Genomic DNA, 23,739 nt, shown 5'->3' on the forward strand with positions numbered 1-23,739 from the left:
GCCACTGGCCAGCTGAGTGACCTTGGGCAGTGTGTTAAGAGTCCCAGGGTGGCTGGAACAAAGCACCGCAAACTGGGCGGCTTAAAGCAACAAAAATGTATTCTTTCACAGTTCTGGAGGCTAGAGGTCCAAGGTGTCGGCAGGGGTGCGCTCCCTCTAAAGTCTCCAGGGGAGGGTGCCTCCGTGCCTCCTCTGGCTCCTGGTCGGTATAAGCGTCCCCTACCTTGTGGCAGCATCAGTCCAGTCTCTGCCTCCTTCTCCTGGCTGCCTTCCCTCTGCATCTTCACATTGTCCTCCCCTGAGGACATCCGGCATGTGGGAATAAGGGCCCCCCGTGCTCCAGGACGTCCTCACCTTAACCCCTTACGTCTGCAACGACCCTGTTACCAAATAGGATCGCATTCCAAGGTCTTACAATGTCGACACAGTTCCACCTCTAACAGGCAGGTTACATAACCTCTTTGGGCCTCATTCTCTGATCTGCGAAATGGGGTGATAGGAGCCGGGCCCGTCCGCCGGGCTGACAGGGAGGCCTAAGTGCAGGGGCGGAAACGTCAGGACAGGGCCAGGCACACAGGAAACACTCGGGCAGTGCTTTTATGTCCCTCCCCTCGGGGAAGACTTCCTGGGAGCCGGGACCAGGAGCTGAGGACCAGATGGCGATGTCCTTGGCCAGAAGGACTTGCTGTGGAGGGCCTGGGGCTGGCGGGCTGGGCCTCCTGCCTGGGATGCGGAGGCTTGGGGAGGCCCCTCCCCACTGTCTGGATGAGAAGGGGCCGGTGGGCCCCTCTTCGGCGTGGCGGGTGGAAAGCCATTAGCCAGAGGTGGGGAAGGGTGGGAGCAGAGGGCACCCAGCCCTGTTAGACCCCACGATGGGATTCAGGCACTGCACCTTTAAGGCCCAGCCAACCCCGGAGATTCTGGGCAGAAGCTGGGGGGCTAGAAACCCGAAGTTGCCCAGCAAAGACTGAGCGCCACGTGTAGATGCCCCAAAGCTGGAGGGATCCTGAGCCCCGACTGGGGAACTGAGGCTGAGAGAGGGAGGGGCTTGAGGGGCGGCGTTCACATAGAAAGTGGGGAGCCCTGTCTCCTAGTCTCCCTGTGGCAGGCCCCTGGGTGGGGGTGGGGGTGCCCAGGCCCTGAGGCTGCCCCGCAGTCCCATTCACATGAGGCTAGGTTGGAATGACTTTCGCTGCTGGTCCTTGTCACCATGTCCTCCCCCCTCCCCTAGCTTTGTTCCCTCCACCCCACCCCCGTGAGCCTGGCCAGACCCACCCGAGGCCCCCGAAGTACTGGCTGGTCCCAACAGTACATCCTCACCCGGCTTGTTGCGGGGGCAGAGGGCAGGGCTGGGCCAGCGCCACTTCGAAGACGAAGGAGCTAAGACGTAGAGGGAGGCAGTGGCAGAAGCAGGACAGAACCCAGCATCTGGACTCCTTGGGGGAGTAGGGTGGAGGCTGCCTCTCAGCCTGCTGGGCCAGCCCCTGAGGGGACAGGCTGGGGAGACCCCGGGACCAAGCCCTTTGGCACAAGGCGCAGCTGAACCAGGGTCTTGGGCATCACGAAGGGGGCGCCTTTCCCCAGAGCCCAGACTTAGTGATTGGGTGGGGGCTGTAGAGCAGGGCCCGCCTCTGGTGTGGTCTCGCCAAGGCTGGGGTCCTGGGGAGGGAGGGGCGTGGTGTCAGGGTCGACCCCTGTGGCAGCCTGCTCCCCATCCTGTCTGCGGCTATATTTATCCCTGTAATGGCCTGGCTGCCTGTCGGGAGCACAGCGTTTCAGAGCACGGCAGCCTTAGCGAAGGGGGAGAAGTGATTTGTGTCAAGATGCCCCCCACCTCTTGACAAGAGCACCAGCCTGCTGTCCGGGGGCTGCGTGCTGCCTGGTAGGAGGCTGCACAGCAGTGGGTGTGTGAGGAGGGCCCCAGGGAGGATGAGCAGCTTGGGGCTGGACTCCCCATAGAGGACTCTGGGGGGGCCCTGGGGGGGTGGAGCTGCGGCTGGAAGGTGAGACCACAGAAACTCTGAAGTCTTTCAGCTCAGAGATTCAGAGAACTCCCAATTCCTGAAATCCCAGGATTCCTGAATCTTGGGATTCTGTGACTCTGTGGTCCCTGGCTCCTCCAACCCCAGGATGCCACGTATCCTCTGCCCTTGGGCTTTTCTCTCTTACTTTCAGCAAATAATGTTTGTCGAGCTCCCTCCCATTCTCTGCCTCTCTGTGCTGCTGCGAACAACAGAGGTGAAGATGAGGTCTGGTCTCATCTTTCGGCTCAACTGAGGGTGACATTTCCTCAGCCTGTGGTTATGGTGACAATGCACGTGCCTTCCCCTCTAGGACCAGGGGCTCAGGGAGTGCTCCGTAGAGCAGCCCCCAAGTTGCCACGTTTTTAAAAATTATTTTATTTTATTTTTTGGCCACACCTGCAGCATGCAGAACTTCCTGGGCCAGGGATTAAACCTGCACCACAGCAGTGACCCAATCCACTGCAGTGACAGTGCCTGGTTCTTAACCTGCTGATATTGTGTGTGTGTTTTAACATTTTGTTAAAGTATAGTATAATAATTAGAGCAGAGGTTCCTGTTGTGGCTCAGTGGAAACAAATCTGACCAGCATCCATGAGGACGGAGGTTCGATCCCTGGCCTCACTCAGTGGGTTAAGAATCTGGCATTGCTGTGAACTTTGGTGTAGGTTGCAGACGCCGCTCAGATCCCAAGTTGCTGTGGCTGTGGCATAGGCCAGTGGCTACAGCTCCGATTCGACCCCTAGCCTGGGCACCTCCGTATGAGGCGGGTGTGGTCCTGAGAAGACAAAAATAAATAAAAAGTAAAAAATAAAAATTAGAGCAGCCTTCCCACGTGCACAGCTCAATGACTGTTCACAAACCCACGCCATCGTATTAGGAGCACCCAACCTGAGAAACAGAAACTTGACCGGCAAGGAAGACCCTTGGTGGCTCCTTCCTGGCACTAGCACCCTCTCCCCCTATCCTGCAACCCCTCCGCCAATAGCGTAGACTCGTTTCGCCGAGTTTAACTTCACACACATGAAATTGTGCAGGATGACACTCTCCTTCACGTCTGGCTTCCTCTACTCAACACGCTCTTGGGACCCGGTCTTAGTGCTGGTGCTATTGTGCTTCCTCCTCGCCCAGGGGAGCGGGGTCCGTTGTGTGCACGGTCATCTGTCTACCATTTCTCCTGATGGTGGGCATTTAGGGGACTCCCAGCCCGGGGCGCTTGCAAACAGCATGGCCCTGAATGTTCTTACGTGTGTCTTTTAGTGAACACATTGCATGTTTCTGGTGGACATCGCTGGGTCCTCATAAGGGGTGCGTTTTTTCAACTTTGTAGACACTGCCAAACATTTCTCCAAAGCAGCTGTACCCGTTTAGAGTCTACTCCCATTGGCAACATGTAAGAATTCGGTTGCTCTGCTTCCTTATCCACACTTGGGACTGTCAGACTTTTGGGTCTTGGCCATCTTTGGGGTGGAGGTGCACAGAGGTGAGTGGTATTGATTGCATTTGGTTTTGCTGAACCGAGTTTGAAGGATGACGGAGCTAAGTGAAGAAGCGGGAGGGGTGTTCCGGGCAGATGGAACAGCATGTGCAAAGTGATGGAGGCCTGAGAGGGTATTGCTGGAACTCTGTGTAGCGAACAACGTAGCTAGAGCCAGAAGTGTGTGTGTGTGTGTGTGTGGAGCCGGGGGCTCTGTCTGGGCGTTTGGATGTTGTCCTGAGAATATCTAAGTCCCAGGGAGGATTTTCTCATTTTGAGCCAGTACCTCCAGTGTGTCAGTCATTTTACAATTTCCCCTTGATGGGTAAGGAAACAAAACCAGAACTCAAAAGACCTAATGGCTTGTCCAGAGTCATATTAGCAGAGGCTCTGGCATGCAAATCCTTCCAAGCCACAGTTTGCTCATCTGGAGAATGGGAGTGGTCATGACACCTTGCTCTAGGACATTGTGAGGCTATAGGAATTAAAGTCCATAATGCAAAGGCCCTGGGGCGGGTGTTATTGTTATGTCTCCATCAGCACCGCCACGCCATCCCCTCTCTCCCCTGCCAGCTGACGGGGTGGGAGTGGGCTCTCCAAGCTCCCACAGTTAGAAAGAGCTGGTCCAGGAGTTCCCGTCATGGCTCAGTGGTGAACGAATCCAACTAGGAACCATGAGATTGCGGGTTCCATCCCTGGTCTCGCTTAGTGGGTTAAGGATCTGGCGTTGCCATGAGCTGTGGTGTAGGTCGCAGACATGGCTCGGGTCTCAAGTTGATGTGGCTGTGGTGCAGGCCGGCAGCTATAGCTCTGATTAGACCCCTAGCCTGGGAACCTCCATGTGCCACGGGTGCGGCCCTGGAAAAGACAAAAAGACAAAAAAAAAAAAAAAAAGAAAGAAAGAAAGAAAGGGCTGGTCCAGATCTCCAGCCTCAGCACCCTGTGTTCCTACCCCCAACAGATCTCCTGGGAACTAAAAGTTGCTATGAGGAGTTAGTCTTATGTGTCAACTAGGCTGTGCTATGATGAGCTGCCATCCGTTAAACACCAGTCTGATGTTGATCTCTAGGTATTTTTTAGATGTGATTCACATTTAAGACTTTTTTTTTTTTTTTAACATTTAAGACTTTTGTTAAAGCAGATTATTCTTCATTGCGTGGGTGGCCACATCCAATCAATCGAAGGCCTTAAAGAAAAGCCTAGGAGTTCCCGTTGTGGCTCAGCGGTAACGAGCCTGACTAGTATCTATGAGGACATGGGTTTGATCCCTGGCCTCGCTCAGTGGGTTAAGGATCCAGGGTTGCTGTGAGCTGTGGTGTAGGTCACCCATCTGTCTCGGATCTGGAGTTGCTGTGGCTGTGGTGTAAACCAGCAGCTACAGCTCCAATTCGGCCCCTAGCCTGGGAACTTCCACATGCCACAGGTGCAGCCCTAAAAAGACAAAAAAAAAAAAAAAAAAAGCCTAAGTTTCCCCAGGAAGAAGGGATTCAGCACCAAGAGTGCAGCCTAGAAACCGTGCCTAGTTTGCAGCCTGCCTGGCTTGCCCTATGGTTTTCAGACTCAGGACTGCAGTATCAACTCCTACCTGAATTCCCAGCCTCCGTCTTGCCCTGCAGATTTCAGACTTGTCTGTCCCATGATCACACGAGCCAGTTCCTTAAAAGGAAGCTCGCTCTCTCTCTGTGTAGATAGTGTCCGGTTCTGTCTTTTCTGGAGAGAACCCTAATACAGGGCCGTTGGTCTTCCTGGATCTTCTCATCTGGGAAACCGGGTAAAGGAGGCACCTGAGATCTGGATGCATTCAGGGCACATTCCAGCTTGGAAAGCTCAGTAAATGCAGCCATCAGAGCCTGCTGGGCTCTCGCGTCTGGCTAGCCAAGGGTTCCTGTTACAAAACCAAACGGTCTCCATCTAGACCAGGGCTGCAGACTCGGAGGTCTGCTGAGACCGTGCAAGAACTCGGCACGTGAAGCTGGCAGAGCTTGTATAGGGACCAAGAATGACATTGGCCTGATGATGCCAAGAGCGGCCTAAACCAGCGCCATCCCGGGAGCGTGGTCAGTGTTGGGGGCCGACGTAGCAACTGCCCACCCTGCCCACCCGGGAGCTCGGTGTTTAAAGCGCGTGGTGTCAGACGGGCCACCTCAGCCACACCTGGGGGCTTATTAGAAATGCAGACTCTCAGGTCCCTCCCCAGACCTGCTGTGTCGCAATCTGCATTTTAACAAGATGCCCTTCCCATCCCCCACTCCTCTAGGATTTGTGTGTCCTTTAGCCACTGCAGTGTTGCCAGGCGGGCTTGTTAAAACACAAAAGCCACTCTTGGGACTCTGGGCAGGTCTGTTTGGGGCTCAGGAACCTGAATTTCTTACGAGCTCCCAGAAGATGCTGAGGAGGCATATCTGGGAACCACACCTGGAGTGTGAGAGCCTCAGGTCACCCCAGGATCCTCTGCTGTCAGCGATTAGACCCCACTGAGCAGAATTTGCTGCAAGCACAAAGATCCAGAAGCCCCGAGGGTGTTTGAGGCCACAGACCAGGAATCCAGAACCTTGAAGGGCGTGCGGGCTTGGAGTCTGAGTCTGTTATTCCCTCCCTGGCCCCCCATCCGCCACCTCGGTCTCTCTCGGCGTCCCTGGGTTGTGTCTTCCAGCCGAGAAAGGGAGCCTAGAGTCATATTCTCAACCAGTTTGTGGGGGGGGGGTATGTTTTGGCCGTGCTTGTGGCACGTGGAAGTTCCTAGGCCAGGGGTTGAACCCGGGCCGCAGGTGCAGCAACGCTGGATCCTTAACACACTGTGCCACACGGGAGCTTCCTCTCAACCAGTTTCAACTCCTGGTCGGTCCCCGTTGCATGCCACAATCTGCACACACCTCTCCCCCGGCCCCTAGCCGCCAAGCATCTCTGATAATAGCACAAGCTGCCTAGTGTCACTCTAAGTGCTTTACCCCACTTAATCCTGACAGCAATACCTGATGAAAGCACTTTCATGTTCCTGTTTTTATAGAAGGAGAACAAAGACCAGAGAGGTTATTAACTTGCCTGAGATCACACAGGAGGTAAATGATAGAACCAGGGATTCAAACCCCAGCAGTCAGAGTCTAGAGGCTATGCTCTTAAGAGCTGCATAGCATAGCCCAGAGGACCGAACCTCTCGCCTTGTGACTGCCACTGTCACTTCCTGTGGTTGGCACTGAAAACAGAATTTCTTTTTTTCATTTTTCAGAGAGCAGGTTGAGCATGCCTTTTCAGAGGGCACACGATGCCCCCTCCTGCCCCACTGCTGACAGGCCAGCCCGCTGTTGCCCTTGCCCGTGGTCCCCACCAAGCGAGACTCTGGAGTGGGGGTTGTTGCCTCCCTGGGCACCAGGCCTGCCCCTCTCACCCCATTTTCTGGCTCTGTACCTCCCGCCCCTCTCCCTGTGCCCGCCTGTCATGGTGTCTCTTGTCACTGCCCCATCTCACCATTGGGGCCCCTTCAGGCCACCTGGGCACCTCTGCCCCACAGTGAAGCGGGGGGAGTTGCACAGCCTGGCTGCTGGGGCCTGAGCTGCTGGGCCGGTGACGGGCAGGAAGAATGGCGTTGGGCGGCCCTAGCTCTCAGCCTCAGCACCATCACTGCCCCTTCTTGGGCCTCCTTTTCCACCTTGGCAAAGTGGGACATGAGCCTCTCTAGTGCTGGCCTCTTGGAGCTGGACCAGGGATGAAGAAGGGGCTTTGTGATCACTCAAGCGACATGTGCATCAGGGAGGCAGTTGTGATTCCCCGGGGGCTGCGGGGTGGAGAGGCTGCCTGGCAGTTCCCTCCCTCGTTCGTCTGCTCCGTATTTGTTCACTCACTACGTGCAGGTGCTGCTCTGGGTGCTGGCGAAGCAGTGGAGATCCCGCCCTTGTGGAACTTCATTCTAGAGGGGCAGACAGACACGCACAAGGCAAAAAGACAAAGGAGTAAAACAGCTGCACGTCGCATTGCTCTGTGAAGGAAACAGTGTGGGGCCGACACTACCTTAGCTTGGGTGACCAGGCGAGGCCTCTGAGGAGGTGACAGGAAGCTGACAACTAAGACCCGTCAGGTGAAGAAAAGCATTTCTAGCGGGAGGAACAGCAAGTGCAAAGGCCCTGAGGCAGAAGAGAAATTAGCATGTTCACAGGGCAGAAGGAAGGCAGTGTAGCTGAGTGAGGGGGAGTGTGGCCTGGTAGGTCAGGTCAGGCCCAGTTGGCCTCAGGGGGTGGGGGGTTGGGGGGTGGGGGATTTAGATGGCCTGACCTGGAAGGGGAATTCATTGTGGTAGCTTCTGGTTTCCATGTTTAAAGACTCCTTCCAGGAGTTCCCGTCATAGGTCAGTGGTTAATGAACCCGAGTAGTAATTGTAAGGATGCAGGTTTGATCCCTGGCGTTGCTCAGTGGGTTAAGGATCCGTCGTTGCCGTGAGCTGTGGTGTAGGTTGCAGACTTGGCTCCGGTCTGGCATGGCTGTGGCTGTGGCGTAGGCCAGCAGCAGCAGCTCTGATTAGACCCTTAGCCTGGGAACCTCTATATGCCGTGGATGTGGCCCTCAAAAGACTAAAATAAAATAAAATAAAACAAAGACTCCTTCTAGCTCTGGTGTAGAAAAGAGAGAGTCTGGGGGCTGGGGTTTTGCGGGGAGACCTGTCATGGGCCAGTGTGTGGCCAGCCTGAGGCCATGGGCCTGGCCGGGCCAAGGCAGTGGCAGCGGGGATATGGGGGTGATGCTGGACCCAGCGGGGGGGTGGAATCGACAGCAGTAGTGGGATATGGGGGGTGAAGGAAAGACAAAAGTCAGGGATGACGGGTTCTTAGGTTTCTGGCTAAAGCTGGAATGTTCTAGTGTTCTAGACCTGTAGCTCAGCACCAGAGTCTTTATATCCTGTTCTGCCCAAAGTTTAAGATGATATAGGAGCCGGGGGCCAGTGGAGCCTGTGGGAACTTAATCTTTAGTCTTTTTTTTTTTTTTTTTAAATGGCCACACCACAGCATACAGAAGGTCCCGGTCTAAGGGTTAAAATCGAGCCACAGCTGCAACCTACACTGCAGCTGTGGCAACGCTGGATCCTTTTAACCCATCGTGCTGGGCTGCAGATCAAACTGCTGCAGTGGGATTCTTAACTCACTGTGCCACGGTGGGAACTCCTCAAGTCTCAGTCTTGTTCACTTGTGTAGCCCCAGGGCGCTCAAGGAATGTTTGCCGAATGAATGGCTGAATGAATGAACGGGAATTCGCAAGCACTTGGCTTTTTGCCTCCATTGCCCCATCCGTAAAAGGGACTACTCATTTTGTATGCCCACCTTCCACTTCCTCCCCTGGGGCTCTGGTCACCCCAGAAGGCCTGTGCCCATCTGGGCCAGGAGTCCCGACCATCCATCCACAAGCAAGCCCCGGCTCACAGGCCCCTCTCCAGCCTGAAACCTCAAATTACCTGTGGGGCGGGTCAGCACTGCACCGGGGAGCCAGGGAGCCTTTGCATCTTGCCCAGATGCGCATGGCAGGCCCAGCCCTCGCTTAATGACACCTTGCCCGCCTGCCCTCTTGCTGGAGTAGGAGGGGAGGGGGCCTGGCCCAGCCTAAGCTGTGGTTTCTTTTTCCATTGCGTCAGGCCTCAGGGTCTGGCCTGGCTGCCCGCTGCCGGCTGGCACAGAGGGGCCCACGCTGACCCCCCGCCAGCCCCAACTCCAGACACCATGTGCTCCCCGTTTCGGATATCCAGAAGCTTCCAACCAGAGGGTGAGTGGGGACGTGGTATCCGCCCCTCGCTGGGAAGGAGCGCCCCTCCCGGCCCACTCACCGCTCACCCTAGCGGGGGCCTTCGAGCTGATCCAGGTGGCATTGCAGTGGCCTCTAAGGAGCTCCCCACGCCCGACCCTCCCCTGGGACCCGGCCCTCCTGGCCACGCCCTTATCCAGGCCTGAGAGCGCCAGGGGAAGGGGAGGAGGACAGAGTGAGGATGGAAGCTCAGACCTCAGACAGGGGAGGATGGGGGAGAAGTGGCCCAGAGCGTTCCTCTGAGCGCTGGCCTGTTAGTCTGGGGACATGTGCGTGCGTGCGTGCATGTGTGTGTGTGTGTGTTTATCTGTGTGTACCCCTGGGTACATGCACCAGGAAGTGTGTGAACCTGGGCGTGTATACCTGACACCCCCCAGGATGAAACCAGAGGTCTCCGACTTGGCAGCAGGCGGGATGGTGGCCCAGCAGGCGGGGTGGTACATAGCCTGTCATTCAGGAGGCCTGTGAGGCAGAGATGAGCCGGGTGAGCTGGAATCCACCCTGTCAGTGGTGATGGGAGAGGAAGGGCGTGGGCAGGGTAACCCCTGAGGAACCTGGGGCACTTGGGGCCCTCTTAGCCTCAGGCTCCCTCTGGCCTGGCTGACTTCTCAGATGCCGCCCCCAGGTTCTCGGTCCCACCATGCCGGACCCCAGAAGGCCACACATTGGCCTGGGAGTCTGGAGCTCTGGCTCACACCCTACCTCTGCTGTCTCCTGGCTCTGGGACCTTGGACAGGTGACTCCTGCTGTGAGCCTCAGTTTCCTGCTGTGTAAAATGGGATAGGCTGTTGTGTCTCCCCGCCACGTCTGGGTAGCTATACGCACCAACAGGTGTTCTCTCAGCCACCGGGTGAGATGTCCATTTCGGGTGGCCCTGCTCCCCCGAGGATTTGCTCACTGCTCCTCCACTTGGCACGGCCACCCAGCTGCACACAGTGAGAAGGAGGGCGGCCCTGCAGCCCCTCCAATGGAAACTAATTTTTACACAACAAGAATAAATCCTGCAGGCAAATTGTAGTGCTGTCCTGATGCTCCGGGCTCGTGTGATTATAATGAGGTTCTAGGGACAGACAGGGGAGGGAGGGGGCTGAACACTGGCTTTGTCGCTGTCCAGATCCTCTCCCTGCCAGGCACGCCTGGGGCACTGTGTCTGGAGTGGAAGACGGAGAGGGGCCTCTGGCTGCAGGCCTCATCCCCCCCCCACCAGGCCTCCTGCAGACCAGGGCTTTGTCTGCCCAGTGAGAGGCTGGCAGTGCTTGGGGAGCAGGCTGTGGCTGGGGTCGGAGGGAGGGAGAGTGGGCCTGGTGACAGCCGCTTCCTCCCCGGCCTCCCTGCTGCCTCTCCTTAGTCTAACCACCCCTTCTCCCCACGGGGGCTGGAGTGAGCTTTTAAAACACAAATCAGATCATGTCACCTGTCTGCTTAAAACCCATCAGGACTTCCACCACTCTCACAGTAAAGCCACAGCGCCCTCCCTGAGCCTGCAGCCCATGGGACCCAGCTACCCTCCCCAAGCCATCAGCCAGGCAGAAACAGGAGCTCCTAGGGGGCTGAGGCTGGGTGGGCTTCTTCCTGCAGGATCCCAGCACTGGCTCAGGTCTTGGGACCTAGGAGACTCTCTAGAATAAATGAGCCAGTCTGGGTGTCATCTTCTGGAAAATGGGGCGATATTAGGACCTGCCCCCCCAGGCTGAGGAAGGATTGGTGTCGTCATTGCCGGTGTCGGGCTCAGCTCATAGACAGTGCAGGGCAGCTCGGTCAGGTGGGTTTGTGTCCCCAGAAGGAAGGCCCTCTTCTTGCCTCCTCCTCCGGTGCACGGCCAGGGACCCAAGCACCGGGGAGGTTAGTCAAGGTGTCAGACCTTGGCCTTTGCAGGTGAGCGTCCGGAGGCTGGGCTCATCCACACGGATGCAGGCCTGTGTTCACTTCACATGTGCCCGTGGAGATAGGATCTGAGCCCAGGAGCCTCGTAGGACTGTGTCGGGACATCTCGTGGGCAGAGGAGGAAACCGAGGTACAGAGAGCCAGAGGGCTCGTGTATAGGGCCTGCTCCGTTTGGGACCCAGAGCTCCCCTCTGCCCCTGGAGATGGGTTTCTCCACGCTTGCTCCAGATGAACACCTTCCACTCAGAGGCAAACAGAGCTGCTTCGAGTAAAGAAATAGCAGAAATTTACCTTCACAGCGGAGGGGGTTCGTAAAGCCTGAAATTTGGGGACTTTGTGTCTGAGTGAAAGAGTGAATTCAGCGTTGAGGGTAAGGCCCAACTCAGGAAAGCTCTGCGCGCTAGGGAAGGTTTGTCTATTTGTTGATTTATACACTCATCTTTTTTATTCAACAAATATATACTGAGGAGTCCCCGTCATGGCTCAGTGGTGGTGAGTCCGACTAGGATCCCTGAGGATGCGGGTTCCATCCCTGGCCTTGCTCAGTGGGTTGGGGATCCGACATTGCTGTGAGCTGCAGTGTAGGTCGCAGACTCGGCTCAGCTCCTACGTTGCTGTGACTGTAGGGTAGGCTGGCCAATGCAGCTCTGATATGACCCCTGGCCTGAGAACTTCCATGTGCTGTGAGTGTGGCCCTAGAAAGCCAAAAAAAACAAAAACAAAAAACAAAAAAAACGAAGTAGGAGTTCCAATTGTGGTGCAGCAGGAATGAATCTGACTAGTATCCATGAGGATGTGGGTTCGATCCTTGTCTTCTTCGCTCAGTGGGTTAAGGATCTGGAATTGCTGTGAGCTGTGGTACAGATCGCAGACACGGCTCAGATCCTGCATTGCTGCGGCTGTGGTGTAGGCCAGCAGCTGTAGTTCCGATCCGACCCCTAGCCTGGGAACTTCCATATGCTGTGGGTATGACCCGAAAAAAGGAAAAAGAAAAAGAAAAACAAACAAAATATATACTGAGTGCTTCCTGTGCACCATTCACTGTTCTTAGGCTGGCGATACAGGATGAACATGACAGATAATGAACAAACTCAAGTTTTGGGAGTGACCAGAAGTGAGCTTCCTAGTGGCCAAGGTAGTGAGGGAAACCCGAGCATTTACAACCTCCATTGTAGCCACAAGGTGCCTGTTGAAAATTGCTCATGAGAAGCCCATGTTTTCCTGGCAGAATGAATGGGATGCCTATGTCCACTGTGATTTGTTGCTGCTCTGATAGGGGCAACACGGACACATGGGCATCACACATGTGTAATTTACTTGCATCTCACAGGTAAAGAGGGACCAAAGCAGAGAAATAACTTCAAAGACAAACTGAACACGCCTCCTAGAGACGTGTTTTTCATACATTTCTTGCATTCTTTCTCTAAGCTTTTGCCTTCCATCTCTGTCCCCACATCTTGCTGGGTCTGGTGATGACACCTCCCCAGGGTGGTGTGTTGGAATAGATAGACATCTGTTCCCTCGCTGACCCCCAGTGCTGTCCCCCTAGATTGTGAGGAACTACTGCCGCCATTGCCGACCCCCATGGCCTACATACCGGGCGGGGGTGCCCCAGCATCAGGGGCGGCCCCCGTGGGCTCCCAGTACTGCGTGTGCAAGGTGGAGCTATCGGTGAGTGGTCAGAACCTGCTGGACCGGGACGTCACCTCCAAGTCCGACCCCTTCTGTGTCCTCTTCACAGAGAATGATTGCAGGTGGATCGAGGTGAGGCCCCCTCCGTGTGCGTCTGCAGGGGGTGGAGGGTGGTTGCAGTGCTGGGGAGGAGCTCCCGCTGGATCCCGGGGACCTAGGTGGGGTCAGGCCCCTGGAAGTCACGGATTACTTAGAAAAAAAATTTTTTTTTTTTTGGTCTTTTGTTGTTGTTGTTGCTATTTCTTGGGCCGCTCCCGCGGCATATGGAGGTTCCCAGGCTAGGGGTTGAATCGGAGCTGGAGCCACCGGCCTACACCAGAGCCACAGCAACGCGGGATCCGAGCTGCGTCTGCAACCTACACCACAGCTCACGGCAACGCCGGATCGTTAACCCACTGAGCAAGGGCAGGGACCGAACCCGCAACCTCATGGTTCCTAGTCGGATTCGTTAACCACTGCGCCACGACGGGAACTCCAAAAGTTGTTTTTTTTTTTTTTCGCTTGTTAGGGCCACACGTGCAGCACATGGAAATTCCCAGGTTAGGGGTCAAATCTGAGCTGCAGCTGCTGGCCTATGCCACAGCCACAGCAACACGGGATCCAAGCCACATCCACGACTTTACACCACAGCTTGCGGCAGCACCAGATCCTTAACCCACTCAACCAGGTCAAGGATCAAACCTGCGTCCTCGTGGATACGAGTCGTTATGAGAACTCCATTGCTTCCATTTTTAAGATAACTTTCCCCACTTATTCCTAAACGAGCACAGTCAGTGAGGAGCAAACAGAGAAATAGGGAACTCAGGCTTTGGTCCCAGAGCTGGACCAAGCCCCAGCTCTGTCACTCCCTGCTGGGTGGCTGGGCAAGTGGCTGTCCCTCTCTGAGCCTGTTGCCTTATCTGTGAAATGAGGATTTTTTAATTCCCCCTGCCACCTTGGAGAGCCCCGGAGCCAGGAATGTTGATGCCACAGCCAAGGACTTCTGACCTGGAAGGCTTTGGCCCGAGGGCTGGGGAAAGATGCAACTTAAGAAAGGTTATTGAGAAACACAAATTGTTAAGACCTACAAGGTTTATTTGTGTTTTGTTTGTTTGTTTTTTCTTTTGTCTTTTTAGGGCTGCACCCATGGCATATGGAGGTTCCCAGGCTAGGGGTCGAATCAGAGCTACAGCTGCCGGTCTACACCAGAGCCACAGCAACACAAGATCCGAGCTATCTGCGACCTACACCACAGCTCATGGCAGCACCGGATCCTTAACCCACTGAGTGAGGCCAGGGATCGAACCCGCAACCTCATGGTTCCTAGTCGGATTTGTTTCTGCTGCACCGCAAAGGGAACTCTCCAAAACTTACAAGGTTTAAAAATGGCTTTGTTTTGGAGTTTCCATTGTGACTTAGCAGCAAAGAACCCAACTGATATCGATGAGGATGCAGGTTCGATCCCTGGCTTCGCTCAGTGGGTTAAGGATCTGGCATTGGTGTGGCTGTGGTGTAGGCTGGCAGCTGTAGCTCCAATTCGACCCCTAGCCTGGGAACATCCACATGCCGAGGCTGTGGCCCTAAAAAGACACAGACACACACACACACACACACAGACACACACACACAGACACACACACACACACACACACACACACACACACACACACACGCTTTGCTTCCTATTCCCAGAGGGGCCTGTGTTCAGTGTAGTGCATTGAGAAAATCCAGGTAGAAGCAAGGAAACCAAAAGGGTGAGGAACCCGCCTGTCCGGGAGAATGCTGTTAACAGCTTGAGAGCCGGCCTTGCAGCTAGTTTCACCTGCACATGAATTTTCCCAGATACTTTAACTAAGGCTTGGTGGGCATCCCGCAGAGCATACTGTGGTTTCCACAGATGTTGGCTCCTTCTTACAAAGCCAAGGAAATGAGCTGGGAGTGTTGCCCCATCTTACAGAGGGCAACTGGGGCACAGGGTGGGCAGAGCACCTTGTCAGTGCAGCCAGAAGTGGGTGGTGGGATACGGGGTCAACAGAGGACTCCCCGGAGGAAGCCCCAGGCCTAAGGCTGGCGTGTCTGGAGTCCCTTCTGCCAGGTTTCCGGAACCCCCCCGCTGCCCCGCAGGGAGTGACGTCCTTTCCCGCCCTACCCCCTGTGTCCCCACCTCCCTGACAATCTCTGTCCCACTCAGGCTAGACACCCTGGCTAAAAATAGCCCAGGGCCATGACCTCTTCCGTCCCTGCTGCTCTCCAGCCCCTGGAAATGGGGTGGCTGGGAGGAAAAATCAACACAGCCCAGGCCCCAAAATAGACTGTCACCCAGACTCCGCGGTTTGGGGCCTCCGTGCAGGAGGCCAGGGGCGGGGTTCCTGTCCCAGCCCCACAGTGACCCAAAGTACAAGGCCCTATTCTTCCTCTGGCCTCAGTTTGCACAGCATGTGGGGCGTGGGGGCCACTCTGTCCCCAGTCTTGACATTCCCGGGATCCGGGAGCGTGTAAACATCCGTCTCCTGGGAGATGTGGATTCCTGCGCGCCCTTCCCCCGGGTACCCCCCCCCTTCTCTCAGCTTCCTTTTAAAATGCGGTTTGACAAAAAAGGGTTCTCCCCAAATACGAAGGATGAAAACCCCAGAGAGTCAAATCCTTTCCTTTTACAGAAGTGGAAACTGCGGTCCGGGTGGGGACAGGGACTTTCCCTCTGTCACTTACCTAGGCAGGGGCAGAGCCCAAGCTCTGGGGCCTGGGTGTGGAACCAGGGCCCGGTGGGTTACAGGCGTGCATGTGAGGGTCACACCAGGATTCAGATCTCGGCCCCACCCTCCAGCTGTTGAGCCTTGGGTCAGTCACAGAACCTCTCTGGGCTTCAGTGTCCTCATCTATGGGCTGGGAGCAGTGATGGCCGCAGCCACCCAGGCTGGGGTGCCTGGCACAGAGATGGGTGTTCCGACTGTTAGCACCATGATCTCCGGCGGCCTGTGAAGGGGGGAACCAGCCACCTGCTCTGACTCCTGTCTCCCTGCCCCTCTGCCAGTATGACAGGACAGAAACTGCCGTCAACAACCTCAACCCCGCCTTCTCCAAAAAGTTCGTTCTTGACTACCGCTTCGAGGAGGTGCAGAGGCTCAAGTTTGCCCTGTTTGACCAGGACAAGTCCAGCACGAAGCTTGAGGAGCATGATTTTCTGGGCCAGTTCTCCTGCAGCCTGGGCACGGTGAGCCGGGCCCCCTCCAAATGGGGCGGCGTGGGGGGCGCGGGCAGGGCAGTTCCTGGCTCTCCCGGGGACCAGGCCGCCCCTCTGGAGTGTCTCCTGCTGCCTGCTTTGCTCTGTCTGGCCCCCAAGGTGGCATCACAAGTGCAGAGAGCCCTGGGGGCCAGCAGGCACACAAAGGGGGAAGGATGCTGCTGGCGTCGGGGCCAGACTCAAGCGCTCCTGTTGGAGAGTGCTGAGCACAGGGCTGGCCAGATGTTACCACATAGCAGCGGCCACCTGTGGCCAGAGCTTCTGGTTGATAGAAAGCAGGTGTGGTCTTGACGTCCTGGGGAGGGAGCCTCCGACCAGCAACCAAGTCACCATGGTAGTCCCACTTAGTGGCTGGCTCACTGTGTGACCTTGGGTAAATTCCTTTCCCTCTCTGGGTCACGCTTCCCCTTCCAGCTTCGGTTTTGGTAGGCTAATGGAGGTTGCAGGGCTAGGAGCCCCTGACACAAGTTCCAGTCAGTTTTGGGGGCTCCGTGCCCTAAGGCAAGCCCCCAGCCCCTTCTGGGCCTCCGGTTCCCCGTATCTTACTTGCGGATAATGATGACTGCTCTGCCCAGCCTATAAGGATGGTAGGTGAATAAAACAGAAAAGCCTTTGAAACGTGCCAGTGGAGACCGAAATGCCCCCGGGCCTGCCAGGAGTTGATGTTCAATAAAAAAGCAAGGGCCCAGCAGTTGTGTAAGAAGTTGTGGTGTGTCTCTCAGGTTGCCCACCACAAAGGGTAACTGAGGAGAGAGCCCACTGACCAGTGGGCAGGGCCAGGGAGCCCACAAGGGGTGGGGAAACGTACCCAGGGCCTGAGGCCAGCGGGAAGCCCGGCCACCCCTAGCCTGGGGGGCGGGGCCCGGCAGGAAGTGGTGTTGTCAGGGCCTGGGGAGAGCTGTGGCCGCCACGGGAGGCCTCTGGACTAGAGCCAAGGCCAAGGATGAGCAACAAAGCTTCTGCCAAGCCACAGCCCAGCCCTTCTACCCTCCTGCTCTTCCAGCTCCTGCTGGCACCCCCAGTGGCTGAACCCCCACAAGCCAGAGGATCGGGAGCCGGGTGCTGGGGTCCCCAGGTGGGGAAGGGTGGAGAGTGGACTAGGAAGAAGAACCAGCATTGGGGTGGGGGGGACTAGGAACACGCTAGTGGTACAAAGAACCACTGGCATCTTCCCCAAGAAACGGAGAACCGTGGCGTGTGGAGGATGCGGGAAGAGGGTGTACAGAGGCGGGTGGGAGGGCGACGTTCCAGAGACTTCGGCTTTGCCTTTCTGTGCCGTATTTATTGAGCCTTGAAGCCTCTGCGAATGCATTCACTCCTCAAACCGATGCACACACACAGAAGGCATCAGGGCTTGATCTTCTCCATCAGGGCTGTGAATCGCTTCAGGGGAGGTGGGTGGTCAGGGGGCTGAACTCCCTGCACTGGTCTCCAGAAGGTGGGCCTTGCAAGAGCCTTTTCCTGGGGGCAGCCAGATCAGCGGGCATGGGACTGCTGGGATTCCAGCCCAGCGGCGGGACCTGGGGCAAGTGTCTTAACCTCTCTGGGCCTCCCTCCGTCTCCTCTGCTGCCCAGTGCGGTTAGCCGTGGCTGCTGTCTGCCTCCCATGGTGGGGATCACGCAGGGGGAGGTCTAGCCGGCGCCTGGCACGGAGCATCTTGCTCTGAGTGGCGCCTGTTAAGGATCTTCCTCGCCAGCCCTCACAGGGCCAGCATCTCTCTGTCCTCTCTCCCTCCAGATTGTCTCCAGCAAGAAGATCACTCGGCCTCTGCTGCTGATAAATGACAAGCCTGCTGGGAAGGGCTTGATTACGGTACCCGCCCCGCTCCCTGCTCTCTGTGCCCCCACCAGCCGCACAGCCCACTGCCCTGCCCCCATCAATGGGCCGCTTCACTGGCAGATAATCACCAGCTTTGTTTGGAGTAAAAAAGCCCAACTTACAACTTAGCAACAGGTCTCTTAGCAACGGGTTCCTGGCTCCACATTTGATGGAGCCGCCAAGCTGGGGGCTGGGGGTGGGGGCTGCCAGGAGCCCCCACGTCGGCTCGCGGGGCAGGGACGTGCCTACTCAGCCCTGGAGGCCTCCAGAGCCCCCGCGCCCCCGCCGCACCCCTTCCCGGCTTGGCCCCTGCCCATCCCCCCTTGGGGGTCTTTCAGGCGTTTCAGGAGAGCCTTGCCCAGGGGAGCTCTGCTTGCGGCTCTGCAATGCGCAATGGTTCCTGTGATGCGCGGTGATTGTACGACGCGCAGTGATTCTACGATGCACAGTGATTCTTGCCATGCGCAGGCCCTTGGCACGGATGAGCTCTCTGGTGCCCAGACTCCTGGAAGGCAAGGAAACCTGGTCTTACCAACGAGACCGCTGACGCCCAGGGAGGAAGTGCCCTGAGCCAGTTCAGCTAGTGAGAGTCTCTCCTGGATCGTTCCCCTTCAGAGCCCGTGCGAAGCCACGGGAAGTGGCCGCGCTGGTGGGGAGGAGGGCTGCACCTGTGTGTGTTCACGCGGTGCCACTCCCCTGCTCTGGAACCTTCCTGGCTCCCCACTGCCTGCGGAGTCATGCATTTGACGCTGTGAGGGACCCAGCAGTCTTGGCTGTTTTTGTTCCCTTGGTGCTCATGGCCCGAGGTCAAGGCAAAATGAATTCTTAGCCTACCTGGCACTTACACCAGGCCCTAATCCACTGTCCCTGACACCGAATGGTCCCCTCCTGGGGAATGTCACCTCTTGGGGTTCAAGACGTCCCTGTCTAAATGCTCGCACAAGCCGGCTGCCCCCCCCCCGGATGCCAGCCTGGACACATCCCACCCAAGGGGCGTGCTGCCCCCCCCAGCGTTTCTGGAGGTTCCCCGTCTAGACCCGGGTTCCCTCCTGTGAAATGGGGGCAATAAAGGGCCCGCCCCTCCAGGGTTGTTGGCTAAGTCTCAGCTGAAGGGGAGGAAGGGCCTCCAGCCCAGCCTGTCTGGGGTTCTCAGGGTCAAATAGCTTCTTGGGGAGGCCATCCTCAAGGTGCGGAAGGGGAGGAAGCCCACCTGGGTTGTTGGTGGCCAGAGGGCTTCCCCTGCCGCTCTGTGGGGGAGGGGAGAGGAGCGGCCCAGAGAGGGCAGGTGGCAGCTTCGGGGTCACCCCGCTGGCGCATCGCTGGCTGGCCTGGGGCCAGAGGGCGTGGCTGATGGCCAAGGCATGGATGCCCCATGACCCATGTGAGCCGCCGAGCCAGCTGAGGGAGTTCCGGTGCCTTCCCTGCCCTGGGCCTCAGGGTCCCCAGCCGCAGAGTGGAGGCAGCCTTAGTGTGCGGGGGTGGTTGTGTGTGCTCCGTGGGTCTGCAGTGGGGGCGGCAGGGGGCCTGTCTGGCTGCTCTCTGGCCCGAGCTTCTCCCCCAGAGCTCAAGACCACCCCCTATGTCAGGTCTCTGCTTCAACTCCCCCTGCCATCTCACGGCCTCTCTTTTGAGCCACATGGGGGTCATTTTCTTATTTCTAATATCCAGATGAGGTGGTTTTTTTTTTTTTTTTTAAGGGCCACACCCACGGCATATGGCAGTTCCCAGGCTAGGGGTCGAATCAGAGTTGCAGTTGCCAGCCTATGCCGCAGCCACAGCCATGCCAGATCCGAGCCACGTTTGTGACCTACGACAACGGTAGGTCCTTAAGCCACTGAGCAAGGCCAGGGATCGAACCCGTATCTTCATGGATACTATTCGGCTTCATAACCCACTGAGCCACAATGGGAACCCCAGATGAGTTTTTACTAAAAATCTCATTTTCCAGAAGAGGGAAACAGGCTTTAGGAAGACAGGAGAATTAGCCAGCGTCACCTGGCAGTATCCTTGCCCTCCCCTCCTCTCCTAGCCCTGGAGGGTTGACCCTTGGGGCAGCCTCTGTCCACCTTGCCTGAAGGGCAGCCGGAGGGCATCTGGGGAGCAGCCCTGACCCCAGCATTCCTCTGGTCTCACAGATTGCTGCCCAGGAGCTGTCGGACAACCGGGTCATCACGCTGAGTCTGGCGGGCAGGAAGCTGGACAAGAAGGTGAGGCAGGCAGCAGAGGGGTCCTCCATCGAGAAGCAGCGTTGCTCCCCCAGCCCTGGGGTTGGGTGGCCTGGCTTGGGGGCCTCTGGCCACCACCTGCATTGCCCCTCCATGGACAAGTTCATAGCACATGGCCCTACCGGCCACCCCAGATGAGTCTTCACCATGGAGGTGGTGGCTTTCCCATCACTTAGAGGTATTCGAGACAGGGCTGGAAACCTCCTCCTCGGAAACCTGGAAACCTGCCCATCTCACTGAGCATAAGTGCCTGTCCTTCTGATAACCTTCGGGGCCCCACCCAATGTGTCCGCAGCCCCTGACTCCCTGACTTCATTCTGTTTCAGCCACATCGGCCTCTGTGTTGTCCTAGGATTTCCCCCAGGCATCCTCGGGCCTCAGGACCTTTGCACTTGTTCCCTGTGCCTGGAATGTTCTTTGCCCTGAGTATTCTCATGACAGGCCCTCCCTCAAGCCCTTGCTCGTGTGTCACCTTCTAGTGAGACCTTCCCTGAAATTGCAGTGATCCCTGATTTTCTGTCCCCTCTTCCTTTGTCTCCTTAACACTAATTGCTGCTTAATGTATATTATTTACTTATTTAGTGTCTCCCCCTCTTGAATATACAGCCTCTTTAGAATGACACCTTTTTTTTTTTGCTGCACTTGCGGCAGATGGAAGTCCCTTGGCCAGTGATTGAATCCAAGCCACAGCTGCAACCTACATACACTACAGCTGTGGCAACGCTGAATCCTCACCCCACTGAGCCAGGCCGGGGATTAAACCTGTGCCGCTGCAGAGATAATGCTGGATCCTGAACCCACTGTGCCACAGTGGGAGCTCCTAGAATGACACGTTTTCTCAAATAAATGGAGTTTTAAAGGCCCTTCTGCTAGGATAGTTTCAGTGTTTCAGCTTCCCACTAAAATAAACAACCCACCCTGCTGGGTTCCTCCTACCGCCTGGGGAACAACCTCCCTCTTGATGTCCTGCCCCATCTAAAATGCTGGAGTCGTAACTTCCACAGGCTCCAGGTCTCAGGGTCTCTCTGAGCACAGGCGCTGGCTACTCCAGGATGGGGTGGTTTCTCCTGGGGATGGTGCATGGTTCCAAGGGGCTGCAGCTGCCCTGGGCCCCTTGCTGAGCCCTGCAGAGGCCGAGGGAAGAGGGGCCAGGCTGGCTCTGCCCACAGCTCCCACTCCTGATGCGGGACTGGGGGCGGCAGCTGGATCACACCCCCGTCACATCTGAATCCAGTAGAGTTGTGCCTCTCTCACCCGCATCCTCCTGCTTCCTCCAGGACCTCTTTGGGAAGTCAGACCCATTTCTCGAGTTTTATAAACCAGGAGATGATGGCAAGTGGATGCTGGTCCACAGGACTGAGGTGGGTGTCTGGAGCTCCAGGGGGTCTCTGAGCCAGCGGGCCTGCCCGGCCAGCCCACTCAGATCCCATTCTGCTGGGAGCTTCCTTCTGCCTTGGGAACAGTCTCCCTCTCGATGTCCCGCTCAGGATGACGACAGCCCAGGATGGCGCTGAGCAGTCACAGTCCTGCAGTGCACAGGGAAGCCCATGATGGCACCTGAAGGACTTGTTCCCTCCCTGCCACAGGGGTGCTCACTTCCATCCCTAGAAGCGTGGCTGTGGCTCTCTCCGCCTTGCTGCCGCTCTGTCCCATTGGACTGGCCCAGCCCCAGAGCATTGCTGGCCCCGCGCCTGAGCTCACCCTTGCCCCTCACTGTCCTGCAGGTCATCAAGTACACACTGGACCCCGTCTGGAAGCCATTCACTGTGCCATTGGTGTCCCTGTGTGATGGGGACATGGAGAAACCCATCCAGGTGAGGGGGGGGCTCCAGGAACCCCGCTGCTGTCCTCCCTCCCAGTCTTCCCGGGGCTTCCTGGGGACACCTTGGCAAAGCTCTTCCTTATGAAGATGGAACAGGAAGCCATGTGGGGGGAGGGGCAGGAGGCCTGGGGCCTTGGCCTGGCACTGCCCGACCCTCTGAATGGTCTGGGCAGGGCCCTCATCTCTGGGAGCCCCTGTCTACAACGGGAACAGAGCGACCGCCCTGTTCCTCCCGGAGGGCTGTGTGCTGCTCGCGAGGATAACGACGCAGCATCACCTTGGAAACGACCAAGTGTTGTCGCTGTGATGAAGATGGTGATTACTGGTCTCTGAAAGCCCTCAGCCCTCAGGGGCCGGGGCTGAGCGCAGAGGGGGGTTGGGGGAGGCAGTGAGGCCACGTAGGGATCTCCGGACAGGGCTCCAGGAAACTCAGGGTCCAGTTCTGGCTCTACTACTGCTGCTGTGAGACCTTGGGCAAGTGCTTCCCACTCAGGGCCTCAGTTTACCTCTCAGTAGAATGGGTACAGTAACCCGTGCCTTCCTCCTAGGAGTCTCTTGGCAGCTAAGTTAGCATATCAAGCTGGGATGATTTTGTGCCCATCTCAGGAAAAAGCACCAGTCTAGGGAGGGCTCCAGGCCGTGTCCCAGGTGGGCCACAACCCAGTGAGGTGTTCAGCTTCCTGCACCAGAGGGAACAGCCTCCAGTGCTGGAGGCGGCACCCTTTCTCCATTTCCCAGCAGTCAGGGAAGGCTTCCTGCAGGAGGTGGTTCTGGAGCTACCAGCATCACCCCAAGCCAGCCAGTCATATCTGGGGGGAGAGGGAGGCAACACCCCCCAAAATACATGGAGTTTGCTCGGGGAGCTGAAGGAGCTGAGTGCCTCCTGGGGGGCCAGCTCTGGGATGACCTCGCTGGACCCTCTGCAGGTTATGTGCTATGACTATGACAATGATGGGGGCCATGACTTCATTGGCGAGTTCCAGACCTCGGTGTCACAGATGTGTGAGGCTCGTGACGGCGTCCCGGTGAGATGTATGCAAGTGTGTGACCCCCAAGACCTCAGCAGGGGATGGGGAAGGGGCTCCAGCTTTTGAATCAGGCAGACTGGGGCTCAGAGCCCATCTCTCTGCCTCGCGTCTCTGAGCAAGACGTCCCATCTCCCCGGGCCTCAGTTTTCCTCTCTGTCAAGTGGAGGCAGAAGAGTAGAGTGGGAATTAGATGAGATTATACAGGTAAAGTGCCTGGTCGTAGTGAGCACTCAGGAGCTGTCCGCGTAACTGAGAAGCTGGGCCCTGGGCCACAGTAGACATGACGCCGATGAGTTGTCTGGGGATGGAGAGCAGGTGCACGTCTTCTTACTCGGGGCAGGTGTAGCTTGGCATGAGCCCAAGGTGGCAGGAACCATTTCTGGGAAGGCTTCCTGGAGGAGGCGTGCTGCCCCCCGGGTCAGCGCTGCGGGGTAGACTCTGGGGCCCAGGGGAGGGTCAGTCCCCATGGAAGCCCCAAGTTTAGCTTCTCTTTCTCCTCCGGTGTGGCCCAGCGGGAGTTTGAGTGTATCAACCCCAAGAAGCAGAGGAAGAAGAAGAACTATAAAAACTCCGGCATCATTATCCTGCGTTCCTGCAAGGTGAGCCTGCGCGCGTGGGCCCAGGGCAGGGGTCAGGATTGTGGTCCCACAAGGAGGTATCGCTGCAGGAGGGACAGGCTGAGCATCGGGTATGGAGCCAGCAAGGGCTGGTTCAAATCCCAGTTGTGCCACATGCCAGCTCCGTGACCTTCTTTAATCTCTCCGGGCCCC

General features: G+C 57.0%; 1 protein-coding gene across 1 annotated transcript in view; it reads left to right on the forward strand.

Annotated features, from left to right (window-relative positions):
* CPNE2 (copine 2) overlaps positions 1–23,739 on the forward strand; it is a 49,791-nt gene that overhangs the window by 5,006 nt on the left and 21,046 nt on the right. Inside the window, exons 2-9 of the mRNA XM_047793680.1 lie at positions 12,713–12,927; positions 15,866–16,045; positions 17,814–17,888; positions 20,030–20,101; positions 21,397–21,480; positions 21,844–21,933; positions 22,868–22,966; positions 23,482–23,568. Of these exons, the coding sequence (XP_047649636.1) occupies positions 12,748–12,927; positions 15,866–16,045; positions 17,814–17,888; positions 20,030–20,101; positions 21,397–21,480; positions 21,844–21,933; positions 22,868–22,966; positions 23,482–23,568 (867 nt within the window). The 5' untranslated portion in view covers positions 12,713–12,747. The remainder of the gene's footprint in view (positions 1–12,712; positions 12,928–15,865; positions 16,046–17,813; positions 17,889–20,029; positions 20,102–21,396; positions 21,481–21,843; positions 21,934–22,867; positions 22,967–23,481; positions 23,569–23,739) is intronic.

This window comes from Phacochoerus africanus, chromosome 8 (genome assembly GCF_016906955.1).
Source record: "Phacochoerus africanus isolate WHEZ1 chromosome 8, ROS_Pafr_v1, whole genome shotgun sequence".
Lineage (NCBI taxonomy): Eukaryota > Metazoa > Chordata > Mammalia > Artiodactyla > Suidae > Phacochoerus > Phacochoerus africanus.